The sequence below is a fragment of the Triturus cristatus genome, chromosome 3_2, assembly GCF_964204655.1.
Source record: "Triturus cristatus chromosome 3_2, aTriCri1.1, whole genome shotgun sequence".
Classification (NCBI taxonomy): Eukaryota; Metazoa; Chordata; class Amphibia; order Caudata; family Salamandridae; genus Triturus; species Triturus cristatus.
Genome location: NC_140584.1, coordinates 625,835,415 through 625,848,545, shown reverse-complemented (window position 1 = coordinate 625,848,545; position 13,131 = coordinate 625,835,415). Strand labels below are relative to the sequence as shown.

Here is a 13,131-nt window from a genome sequence, read left to right as displayed (position 1 = left end):
TAGCGCTGGTGGCGCCCGGTGTGACAATCAGACTGTGACTCTAGAGCAGGTCTACAACTTATGGGCATGGCCCTTTCAGTATCTTTGTCATACTCCCTAGTGGGAGGCTGCTCAGGGCCCAGTCCTTGGAGGACGAGTCTAGAGGAACTTCTCTGCATGACTGATGGAGGAGGGTCCTGAGCCCTGGCTTATACATACCTAACAGAGGAAATGCCATACATCCCTCTGTGTTATCAGTATGAAAGTGGGGGCTATTTCCCAACCGTAGGAATCTGGTGAAATAGGGAGTGATTGAATATACACTGGGATCCTCGTAGGTGGACACCACACAGCCAATGGATCTATCTAGGGATATAGGACACGTTACAACACAAACTTTTGCAACACATGCCTTTACAACGCGATTTTTACATCGCAACATCCATTACAATGCATGATTTTGCAACGCATGCCATCACTATGCATTTTTAGAAACTACACTTACAACGCATTCCATTACAACGCAGACCATTCCAACACATAATACTTTTAGGGCAACAGTATTGTAAGTGTTGGATAGTGTAGGGATAAATATTACTATTCCCACTCCAGTGAGTGCAACAGTAGGGTAAGTGTAATGCTCCGTTGTAATGGCATGCAATGTAAGGATGTTGCGTTGTAATGACTGCATTGTAAAGGTAGTGCGTTGTAATGGTTGTTTCCCATCTAGGTACAACGTGAACCACCGCTATATAAGGCACAGTGTTTCAAGTAGATGATAAGCCTACACATATCTACCCCTGCCTTGCCGCGGCACGCGACTGCAACACGCCTCAATATAAAGGGGAGGTAAAGTTTGCCAGGCCTCTTCAATGATTCTAAAACACAAAACTGTACCATGTACAGTGACTCTGAAAGTCAGGGGTGCCGGAAGAGGGGGAGTGTACTCTCTTTTCGAGGAGGACACTCTAGTACATGTCACCCTACCAGTTCACTGGTGCTCTGGCACGTGGCACCGTAATACTACACTTACGTTTTTACCACGGTCCTCGCTGGGTTCTTCGGGCGCGAGCTCCCCAATGAGAAGCGGCTTTAGGAATTTCCTTACAAAGTTGATGTCCGGATGGAAAGCTCGGAATGCGTCCTGTGGGGAAATCACAAAGGGTCATTGGTTACAGGTACCAAGAATTGCCTTGCCAGCCTACAGTAAAATGATACAAAGACATTCCCACAGTGTGGGTGAGCACTGTGAGGCTTCTGTAAACCAGTCCAGTGGTTCCATCTATTGCTAGTCTCTGCCACCTTCAAGTGGTATCAGAGACCCCTTCAGCAGTGATCACTGTGTACTCGCTCTGGGGGTTCGGGACAAGAATATGGAGTTTAAAATATTATCAACAGGCAAAGTTATCATGACCAGAATATCTGGTCCTAATAGTTATAGACACACACATAAATATATGTCCTCATAGTCAGTGTATGTTCATGTGGAAGTAGAAATAGTAAACCAACACGTACCTATAAAGTGTTTTTGCATGTTTATATTGTTGTATTTTATATTATGACATACTGGCCCCCCGGAGCTGAACTGAAGAGAGCTGGGACATGCATGGCCTTACCTGTATAGTCAATGATGCCAGGAACCAACGAGGACTCTTAACTCTGATTTCATTCTGGATCATGCATGCCCTCACGTTCCCAGAAATCCCTGGGCTACAGTTAAATTCAGGACTCGTTGTCACGCCTGCCACAAGACCTTAGTAAAGTGGCATTAACACAATACTACCTGTTTGTCTCGTGTTCAGCGCTGCTGCTGAGGATGGTCAAATCCATATTAATAAACACATGCGCTAAACAATCGCCTTGAACCAAAACTATCCCTCACTACTGCATACTGTCACCAGAGGCATGTGGGCCACTTGTTGTCGCCAATGCGTACAACATGCAGCCACATATAAAGCAACAGACGAGCACACCGACGGTGGTGAGTGCTCGAATGGATAGTTGGGTGGTAAAGGGTGTGGGGTAGCCTGAAGGATCGATGAATGCATTTGTGTGGGTGGAAAGACAGAGGGGCATATGTACAAGCCCCTATCGCCACAGGAACATCACTTTTTCCGACTTTCCTTCGGCTATGGGGACTGCGCCTTATTTACAAGGCTGCGTTAATGCTGCCTTGTTAATAGGGCCCCCTTTCACACTATGCTTAGCGTGAAAGGGGTGGGCAGTGGGTGTCGAGGTGGGCGTTCCACCACAACACCCATCGATTTTGATGCTGTCCCCTATTTACAAGAGTGGCATAAATAGAAGGCAGCACCAAAATAAAGACCAGGGAAAACCGGGCGAAAGGAGGAGAAATGCTTTGTATCTCCTCCTTTTTTGCTTTTTCCATGTGTGCTGCCTTGTGCTTTGCCTGACCTCATGCCTTGTCACCTTCGAAAAAGACCTCAAAGCCAGTCTCCTTGAATGACACTTGAGTGAACTTCTTCATTCCTCCTCACGCTCTCTGTGGTGCATTCCAACTTCACCTGGCACGAACTATTGATGAAAAAAGAACAAAGGGGGGAGCAGAGAGGTGCTACTTATCACAAGTAGTGGAGGTGGATACGTCCTCCTTTAGTTTATAGTCTATACCACAAAGATCCACCTTCAAACAGTTTCAAAAGCCGTGTCCTCCCAGGTTGGGTACGTTTCCTACAATGGTGGGAAAAACACAGTGTTTTTAAATACCCCTCACACACCAAAAGGGCCCTTGGTGTCATGCTTCATCATGGCGGTCTACCCACCCCTCTACGGGACGGGGCATGCTATGACCTATGGATACACGGGAGCACTGTTGTTATGAGACGACTATGTGTCGTGTAGGAGTGTGAGTGGGAGGGTCAGGAGTGAATGAGAGGGTGAGGTTAAAGAATACCTGGCTCGTTGGTTAGAAAATAATTTTTAATATACCTGTGAGCTGGTATTGTTAAAAATGTGGGGACGGAGGTGTGTATGCCTCAATGAGTTATGCCTCCAGGGTTAGTCAACATGTTTCGAAGCTCCCCAGGCTTCTTCTTCAGGACTTAACAGATCCCTATCTACACTCACTAGTTTATGTGGTGTGTGAATTACACTAATCTTCAATGGACAGGTGTATTCGTGAAGAATAAAAACAATGTGCACGTCGATTCCCAATGCACATATACGATACCTTAATAGGTATTTTGAATCATTTATTTGGATTCAAAGGTAAACGTGCCCCATGAGTCTGCAACGGGTGGGAGGGGTGCCTATAATTGCAACTGTTCCTGGGACACTGCCCCGCCGTGTCTGGCCTCCCCGCGGCATTGAGGCCAGACACGGCGGGGCAGTGTTGCCCAGGTTGTCTATGGCTAAAGCCCTGGTTACGAGTATGTGTAAAGCATACTATCTACCAGGAGTGGTAACCTGGCACTCACTCCTCCCAGGGTGTAACTTTGTATTATCCATTTGTTATTGATATGTTTCATTTCTATTGAAATGGACTCTGATGCCTCCAGGCCACGTCCACGCTATTTAAAAAGACAGATATAAAGATCTCAAACACGCTTCAAAGCATGGTTGATACAAAAGCAAGCTTAGCAGTAGTATCATAATTTGTGCCACAAGTTTTACAATCGCGGTGATTGTGAGTACGTTATAGGATGTCGTCAAGCATCTAGAACTGGAGACTCTGGAATCTGCACTATTTTAACCCCTCTGTGACCAGGGACAGGCAGCCCCGCCACACTTAGACCCGACTGTTTTTCCTCCATTGCCCTCTCCGAATGTCTGCACCCGGGTTACTTTTCTTGGCGCAATTTTTTTCTTTGATTCCCCAGGTGAAGATCATCACATAATACCTGTTTTTCTGTCTACTCGTCCTTTGATGAACCGGCTCCTAGTCATTCTACCTCTGAGGTTCGCCCTAGTGTTTGCAGATCGATGGAATTGATTTCTGCAGCAGCACTAGTGGGGCCTCTCTAGCTATGAAGACCATGACCAAGCTCCTGAGAGTGCAGACCGTCGCTGTCCGCCTGGAGCACACTGAGAGCATCTCTCCTGCTCTAATGTCTCTCTGCTGCTTACAACTAAGGGGTGGAATTCAACACTGTAGGCCTGGCGCAGCGGCTCTCCTTGGACAGGCGGACAGACGTTCGGAGTAGCCTCCCTACCCCAACCCCCTTAAGGAATCTCAGTGAGGTGCAATTGTCTAAGATGCAGAAAGTACTTGAAAATGTGGCTGTTTAGGCTTCAACAACACTAAAAACACTGGCTCCTGGTGGCCTACTGCTTGCTCACCTCCTGTCGGCTCGTAATCCTTTTTCTTGGTACACCCATTGACCCCTTTCCCGTGGGAAGTGCTCTGAAGCAACCTCAGCGCTGTGCTGGTGCTACATGAAAACTATAAATAAATGAAAGGTAGACGGCACAAGCTTTCGACGTCTCTCTGAAGGAGCGCCATTGTTGTTGGTGGTTAGGTTCTCTCTAGAGGCCTTATTAGCTTCCTGCTGGCACACAAGGGCAGGATTAGATGCAGTCTCTCGATGTAACAATCGAAATTCAACTCCAGTGGGGGATGGAGTGATGCAGGCGCAATAAAGAACAGAACATCCCACCTCCAAATACAGGCTTTATTTGAAGAGACACACACAAATACTAAAACTGCAACAGCTATTTTTATGAAGTATATATTTCTATTTCTTGTCCTTATTTTTGAATGCATAAACAATATTTATAAAATAATGACATGTGCATAATAATTCAACAAAAGAGAACCGTCTAACCCTCATCAACTAAAACACATCACACTCACAAACTTCATACATACCAGTCATACCTTACACATCATCCTATGGCTCATTAAAATTGTGTTATAAAATGCCACCTCGATAGTTCCAAAAATAAATCGGGAGGAAAAGTAAAATCCCTCAAAATCCAATGCCTAGCAAAGTGTTAATCGTTATACACATTGGGATATTGTTAGGCCTGATATACATTTACAGTTAAATACCGGACACCTACTCATGCAATTTTTTACAATTAATCCTTTGGTTCATCTTGGCTAATTGAATTCCAATGCAGTGTTGGAGAGGCTGAGGCGCAAGTGCCGACGCGCGTTTCGGTGTGAAGTAGCAAGCCAACCACACGCCTTCTTCAGGGCATAAATGGATGGTTCATCCAAGAATAAAACAACAAAAAAGGGAGAGAGAAAAATGGGCAGCCGCCCAACAGTTCTCTGTTTTCAAAGGAATTGTCCAAACACCGCCGTACTAGAGCAGAGTTAACTCGAATATTGATAACATTTATATCACCGGTCTGGTCGCAGGACTTCCTGATAGTTCTCATTAAGGCTCATACAGTAGTCACTTTCACTGACAGGGCCTGCTCCAGGGCGTGCAAACAGTGTGACCATACTGGGTGATGACTTTGGGTGGGGGTGTCGTGTTTGCAAGTATAGTATGGTTTTAAAAGCACTTTCTGCAGTGTTCCTGGCCTCCAGCAATTTTCAGGCAACAATAAAAATGTCAAGATAACTCCAGTGATTAATGTTCTCCCTAGAGAGAGATCGTAGGTTCGTCTAGTTAGTGGAAGTTTTGACCCATGGTAAAGTAGCGCAGAGGTTTAATATGCCTGCTGCAAAGAAAGTGTACCATGCAGATCACAAAGTGCATATAATGTAAATAGGTCAGTGTGCTACTGTTTTTGTCTGAGAGATCCTTGTGTTGCTTGCAGTTTATAACTTAAAAATACTAACATAGAACAGTAAGCTATTAACTGTCCTGAAAGAGCTTCATGCAAATTGCAAAGTATCGATTCGAGCGTTATGATTTGTCCCCCAGTCTTTCCTTATCCGAATGTTGGACAAACGGTTTATTTGGATAGAAATCAATGCTGATTATTTAAGAGAACCCCCCAACCATTTTAAAAAAAAAAATCTTTGTTTATTTGCATTTTAGATACAGCAGCACAACAGTTACAGTGCATGATAGACATTACATTGACAGCGCGGGTATGCATCAGTACAGTACAACAGTTGGGTCTGGCTATACAGGACCCCATACACGGTGATAGGCGTAGGCATGAAGGGTATACATATATTTCACAGCAAACTTATCAGAGGTCGGCCCGTTAACATGTGGCCTATCGGACTCTGCGTGGCAGACAGTCTGTGCCTGTGTAGGGTCGTCTTCCTTGTCCCCCGCAGCTTCTCTCAGCAGGTGTAACTAGTAAGGGGCTCCCAGATGTCGCAAGGTCATGAGCGGAGGGGAAGCAGTTCAGCGTATATATTATTTTGCTCTTGGCAATACGTGAGGCCTGCCAACCAGTCCTTAAATTTGGATGCCCTGCCCCTCCCCCATCTGCAAGCAATCTTGCATTTGGCCATGAGAAGGCCAATCGCCAGAAAGCGCTTAATGCGACCTTTATACCCTGGGAGGTATCCTAAGAGACCCATTTCCAGTGTGAGGTCAATTTGCCCTCCTATCATGACCCCCAAGGCAGTTCCCACTACAGTCCAGTATTGCGAAATGGATTTACATTCCCACGCCACATGTAACAAGCATTTGCAATGCAATAGGTCTCGCATTTACGCGAGTTGGATCTATTGGCATTGTAAATGACAATGCGTTTTTTTTTTTTTTTAAAAACATAAATAAAAGGCATTGTCATTTACACTGTAAATAGCTAAAACTCGCGTAAATACGAGACCTGTTGCATTGCAAATGCTTGTTGGATGATGCTGGGCAGCCAACTTTTCTAAAAGGCAAAGGCAACAGGAAGCAAGTCCTGTTGGCTTTGCCAATGCATTTTGTTATCTCGTCCCGCCATAGTGTTTTCTTTTTCACACTCCCTCGCGTTTTTGTCTTTACATTCTGCAGTTGTCTCATTTTGCTTCACAATAGGTATACATTTTATTTCCATGATTCTTGTATGCCATTTATTATGCAAGGACCTCAGGTTCGAGCAGAGCATTAACATCGCAATGTTTCTAGGCGCTTGAATAATAAATAATAGGTGGCATTTTTAGCCAACCTGGTGAGGCTCAATTAATCGATCTCAAAGCATGAAAGACTGAGTGAGTCCAACTAGTTGGAATTCATTTTGAGGATGACGTCTAGTGGTCTGCAGCAGGGGCATTGACCTCCGAGCTATGATGCTGCCTCAGTGTTCTGTCTTGTATCTGTACGGCAACACAGCAGTGTGAGAGGCGGGAAGGAGGCCGGATTGGTGTCACTGTTTAGAACTGCTGGGGTTTCAGTGAAATGTAAACTCACACCATGGTGAGCTTCATTCCACAGCATGTGCACGAGATGTTCTGCAGGGCGGAGGAAAAAAGGACATTAAAGTCAGCATGCGCCTGGAGGCGAGGCGCTAGACCCTAGTGGGCACTATATTTCTACAGAGTAGCCGATGGAATCAGATCGGATAAAATCCGAAGGCTTTTCGACACGCCTCTGAAAGACAGGTAAGGGAGGGCAGGTCCGGTGCACGGCAAAAGGCCAGAAGAGCAGAGGAGTCATTCACGTGTCCAGCTCTGAATGACGAGTATCTGTTGAATGTAAAGCTACTGAAGGGGCAGAATCATCTTTCTGTCGGGCTGAAGCTTCTGGGCAGATTTTGAGAATTTTCTATTCCAGAAGGGCCGGCCAAACATCGTCGCCGGACAAGCTTTACAGGGCTGGACAGAGTCAGTCACAATCCGAACTCTGAAAGGCCAGTAGGGTTTGCAAGATTAAATTGAATGAAGGTTGGAGAGTCCAGAAGAGATGGGTAAAGTCAGGGATATATTATCAAGGCTAGACATTAAAACGTAAAAATACTGCCGACAGACTGGTTTCTCTCAAAGGCCTTTATAAGTAAACCGTGTCGGGTACATGTCAGGTAACTAACACCGTACCCGTTTTTTTTACAAGAGATGAGACCGTGGGCGTGGACTAATATCCTGGCCTCCCTGTCAGCCCCTTCTTCCATTTCTAAACACTTTAACAACAAGTGCGGAACCCAAAAGTAAAAAAAATAGTAAATAAAATGAGTTACTAGAACCTCTTCCGCCAGAAAGCAGATCCATATCTGGGCCGGGGAGGAGACCTGGGAGGTGGAGGGCTGCCCGCGCATGCGCAGTAACTGAATCTTTTGCGTGTTCTGCGACTGCGGCTCGTGCACAGGGACGGCGGCGCGTGCGGACTTCAAAAGCCGCCGTACTTTAATGAGTGCTGCATCGTGCAGCCAAGGCAAAAAAAGTAAAGCAGAAGTCCGGCGGGAGCCCACCCAGCCTTCGTGAATGCCGCATGGTTTCAGACGGGGCTCCTGTGACCAAGACGGAGCCCCGCGTGGTGCTGCAGTGAGCCGCTGAAGACTCACGACCAGCCGGAGTCCCCACAAGAGCTGGTTAGTGGGGCATGCTGTACGTTTAAAGTGCGCCGCGCTTGGAGCGCACGTGTGCATTTAAAAAAAAACAAAATTGCATGTTGTACATTTAAAGCGCAACGTGCTTGGAGCGCATTTAAAAAAAAAATTACATGAGGCTGGTGAGGACGAAAGTGAAACTGCTTGCTGGCTTGCGAGGGAAGGGGGACAGGAGATGTGCACGCCGCGTGGCTGTAAGCGCGTACACCAACTCAAATCCGCCGAGAGCCTGCGCGTGCCCATCTCCTGTCCCCCTTCCGAGGCAAGTCAGCAACAATAGATCTCGCTGGCGACAGCGCTTCGCGCTGCGTTCGCCAGGCGAGACCTAAAAACCCAGCTCCCTCCTGCTTGCAGCGGTCACATCTGTCGCTGTCTCGTAATTGGATTCTGTGTAGTTTTACAGGGGTATAGTATATTTTGTGGAGGAATTTAAAATAAATTATTCTGAACCTGCTGGTAGCAGTAATACGCTCAGTCTGTTGACAGCTATATGCCCAGGCCTCATCTGTAATGGGATGGCCTAATTCAGCTTCCCACCCTTGTTTCGCTTTCAGAGTGTTGTGTGTCCCCGCCCCTATGGTGGCTTTATATATACGGGACACGGCGTGAGGCGCCCCCGCATGTAACGTTAGGTGTAGTGGGAGCAGTGTGGGAGGTTCCTCTGGGAACGCAGGAGCTACAGCCTTAACGGCTTCTCGCAAGCGATATATAGGAATCTCTCCATGGTGGTGGGGGGGGTGTCGCCAAAGAACTCTGCTGCACCTTTGAAGTTCCCTAGGTGATACATGTCCCCCCAAGTGTTTATGCCAAGTTTGAGGAGCATGCGTTTGCAGATACCTTCTTGTGTAACTGGCAGGCTAGGTTGATCGAGCATGGGAAGTAGCAGGGAATATATCATGGGGGTTTGGGATCGTTTGGCTATGGCTTGCCACGCGTTATTGGTACAAGCCACTGTGGATCGTTTACCCCCGACTGTGCTGTCATCGGCGCCCAGGAAGCCGATGAGTGGTAAAGGAGCCATGAGTCCCTGTTCTACCGCCAGGTGTGTCATAAAGGGCGGAGGCTTGAACCAGTACCCTGCAAAGTGTGCCTGCGCGCTGAGATGGTAAAGTTCCGGATCGGGCGCTTCGAAGCTGCCCTGTTCAAACGGCAGTGTGAGGGTGCACCATTGAATCCGAGGCTGTCTCCCGCACCATGCAAAGCTGATAAGCTGGCTCTTCAGCCTAGTAAAGAAGGGACGGCTGGGGGGGCAGGGGCCGGGGGGGGAGGGGATGTTTGTGAACAGGTATAAAAATGTGGGCATAATGACCATTTTCATCAAGGCGACCCGGGCGGCGAGGAAAAGCGGAAGGGCAATCCATCTAGTAATTAAGTCTTCTACCTTAGTGAGGACCACCCCATACTTAGCATGCAAAAGCTCCTCTCTGTCCTCGGTAACAGTGATGCCCAGGTACCGGACCTCGTCACCACACCACTGCAGCGGATAGTCCATCAGGAAAGGGGTGGTACAGCTAGTGTGTGGCATGATTTGGGATTTACCCCAGTTTATTGTAATACCCCAGAAGGCCCCAAATGTTATGATTTCACAGATCATGGCATTTAATCCTTCTGCAGGATCGTGCATATTGCTTATGGTGCTGTCGTAGCATAGCTGCCAGCGGTTCCATGGCTATCGCGAATAACAGGGGTGAAAGGGGGCACCCCTGTCACGTGCCTCTGGAGATGGCGAAGGCAGGAGAGCGTTCTCCGTTCAGCAACTTGATCCATATAAGGAACCCTGGAGGGAATCCCATGTGCGTTAACACTGAAAACAGGCAGCCCCATTCCAGGGAATCCAACGCTTTGGTGGCGTCCAGGAAGACCGCCACTGCCTGTTCTTCTTGGTCAATACCATGTAGGATGGAGAAGAGGGTCCTCAAGTTGTGCAAAGTTGATCGCCCAGGTATGAAACAGCTTGATCTGGCCTAGTGAGGTTGTCCATCAAGAGTGTGAGCCTATTGGCCACAACTTTGGCCATTATCTTAACGTCAGCTTAGGACCCTCGTGTGCCTTGTGCATGTTTGTTTCCTGCAGTTTAATCTAGCGTTCTAGGCGTGCTATTGTTGTATGAATATCTTTAAGGATGCCCCCTGCTTTAGCTATGCAATGGCCCCTAATGGTGATCTTCAGTGCCTCTCACACTGTAACTAAGGAGGGAACTGAGTCTATGTTGAGTCTTAGGGATTCTTCCAGCATTTCTCCCTGTTCAGTTTTGAACATCCCGTCGAGGAGCGCTGTGGGTTCCAGGCGCCACTGTCTGGGTTTGGGCAATGATCCTGGGGGGTTCAGTAACATAAGCACTGGGGAGTGGTCAGAGTAAGTTCCCGCTAAGTGACGCGCGGGGAGGGTGTGGAGCGCAATGTCCTGTGATGCGAGCCACATGTCCACCCGGGACCAATTGCTGTGTACTGCCGAGTGAAATGTGCCTTCGCGCTGCGCCGGGTGATGGTGATGCCAGATGTCCACCAGCAGATTGGCAGCGATGATTTGCTGGAGTTGGCGCTGCTCTTTAGAGTAGTGGTGCGGTAGCGGGTGGGAGCGGTACTGTGAGGGTTGCAGCGTTAGATTAAAATCCCCCCCCATATGAGGTGAGTCGAGCCTATGCTTACTATGCGTGCCAAGAGGGTGGTGTAATAGTCTACAGCGTCCACGTTAGGCCCATAACGACACACCAGAGTGTTGGACTCAGATGCTAGTCTGCTCCATGTTAGGGAGAACCTGCCCTGTGGATCGAGTGTGAAACCTTCCTCGATTTAAGGCACCGCTTTTTTTATTAAAATGGCTGCGCTTCTAGAAAAGGCCGAATACGAGGAAAATTATCTGTGAGAGGCCCATCGTGAGGCGAATTGGGGCTGATGGGAGGGCAGGGTGTGCGTTTCCTGCAGCATAACTGACATGTCTGTCCAGGTAGGGGTGGCGCCCCTAGGCCCGGGGGGGCCCACACAGTTACATTATTTGAGGTCCCACAAGTGAGGAGTTCAGTGCTCCATACCTTTTGGAATGAGTTAGCTGCTGGGCCTTCCTCTCCTCCGAGTCTCAGTGTGGCAACAGGGCGCACGATGTAGGCTTCAATACTCGGCCCAGCGTGCCAGTCCCGGCTTCTGGACCACCCCGGGGCAACGCGCGGGCGAGGGACGTGGATGTGGTGAATTGTCGTGCCTTAGCTGTCATACCGCTGCATTTCCCACCCGGGAATCTCTGGAGCGGCGCAGGCTGCGTGCCGGCAGAAAGCGGACTATATATAAGTCCTGTATCCACGGTGTTAATATGAAATCATTTAAAGATGGTTTCAGTGATAATGAACATCTCATTAACAAGGTACTTACTTGCAAAACTGAGTTTGCTATTTATGTACTTCAATGCCCTTGCCAATAAGATATGTAGGAAGCACAAAACATGCAGTTCATAAACGCATCTTACAACATCTTCGGGCAATAGCAAACCAAGATAATACTTATCCTGTAGCCAGGCATTTTAAAGAATTCCACCACAGCGACAATAAGGGCCTGGAATTTTATGTCATTGATGCTGTTATCGCAAGTAGGCGAGGAGGCGACAGAGAATACAAGCTTCGCAAAATTGAAACAAGATATATTTCGCAGCTCGATACTAAACAACCAGGGGGGTTGAATATCACTGAGGACTTACATACCTGTCTACCCTAAAAGATTATGGTTGATATATATCCACAGATGATTATGAGTTTTTATCTTAGCAGGTTAGACCCATGAGTGGTCTTTTACCTTTTTGATTATTATTTATTGTTTTAGATCTCTTCAATATTTAGAAGGTGAGAGTATTACAGTTATTTCACTCTCTAGTGGACATGTGGTATTCAGTCTAGGGTCCTCTTTCTTTCCCCTCCACTTTTTGTAATCCAGCTGCCATTACAATAATACTATATCACTAAATGCTGAAGTAGACAATAGGCTGAAGTTAACAGACAGGTTTTCCTCATCTTTGCATTTTGTTCATGGTTCATAGCTCTTTTAGATTCCCACTACACAAGGGTCCTATCAGAATGCTTAGATAAAGATAATGTTCATTGGAACAATGATGACTTTTGATATTAATTACTGAGTACTTAACTGGACTATAATGCCTATCTTGCTATTAGAGAAATAAAACTAGGCTCAGTTCATTCAAGGCAAGAATAATTTCCCCAATCTTAAAATATCAGGTATTTATATGGGTTTAAATTAGATTAGAATATTCACTTTGGATTTATTTATTGTTTATGTATATGGTGTAGCACTTTTTATCTTATGCACATTTGCACAATTCAACCGATTGACTAAGAGTATGACTATATTTTTAGTAGTAAAAGGTTTGATGACAGAGACTAATACAACAAGGGATTCATCCCATGATTTGCCATAGTCGCTTAGGAAGCATATCATGTTATACGGTTAACACACTACCTTAATACCACTGCAGATACTAGACATATATAACAAATTTGTTAACACTAAAGTATATACAATGTTCGCAGTATGAGAAGCAATTTTCAGTCGTTAAAATGTATTGACAATTGGATGAACTGCATATTGGATTTTTCCATTAAGAATTTTACCTTATGTGTAGAATGATTTGGGACATGCTAGATGTATAGTAATATTATTTAGAAGAGGTATCTTTATTATATTGGATTTACCCATATATCCTCATCATTTTTTAAATGAACCATTGTTTACAGCATCATATTTG

At 46.4% G+C, this 13,131-nt stretch overlaps 1 protein-coding gene across 1 annotated transcript in view; it reads right to left on the bottom strand.

The window, feature by feature from the left end:
* The window catches only part of LOC146857854 (fatty acid desaturase 2-like), a 131,825-nt gene that overhangs the window by 61,461 nt on the left and 57,233 nt on the right, over positions 1–13,131 (bottom strand). The window contains exon 2 of the mRNA XM_085648550.1: positions 1,013–1,123. Coding sequence (XP_085504676.1) covers positions 1,013–1,123 — 111 coding nt within the window. The remainder of the gene's footprint in view (positions 1–1,012; positions 1,124–13,131) is intronic.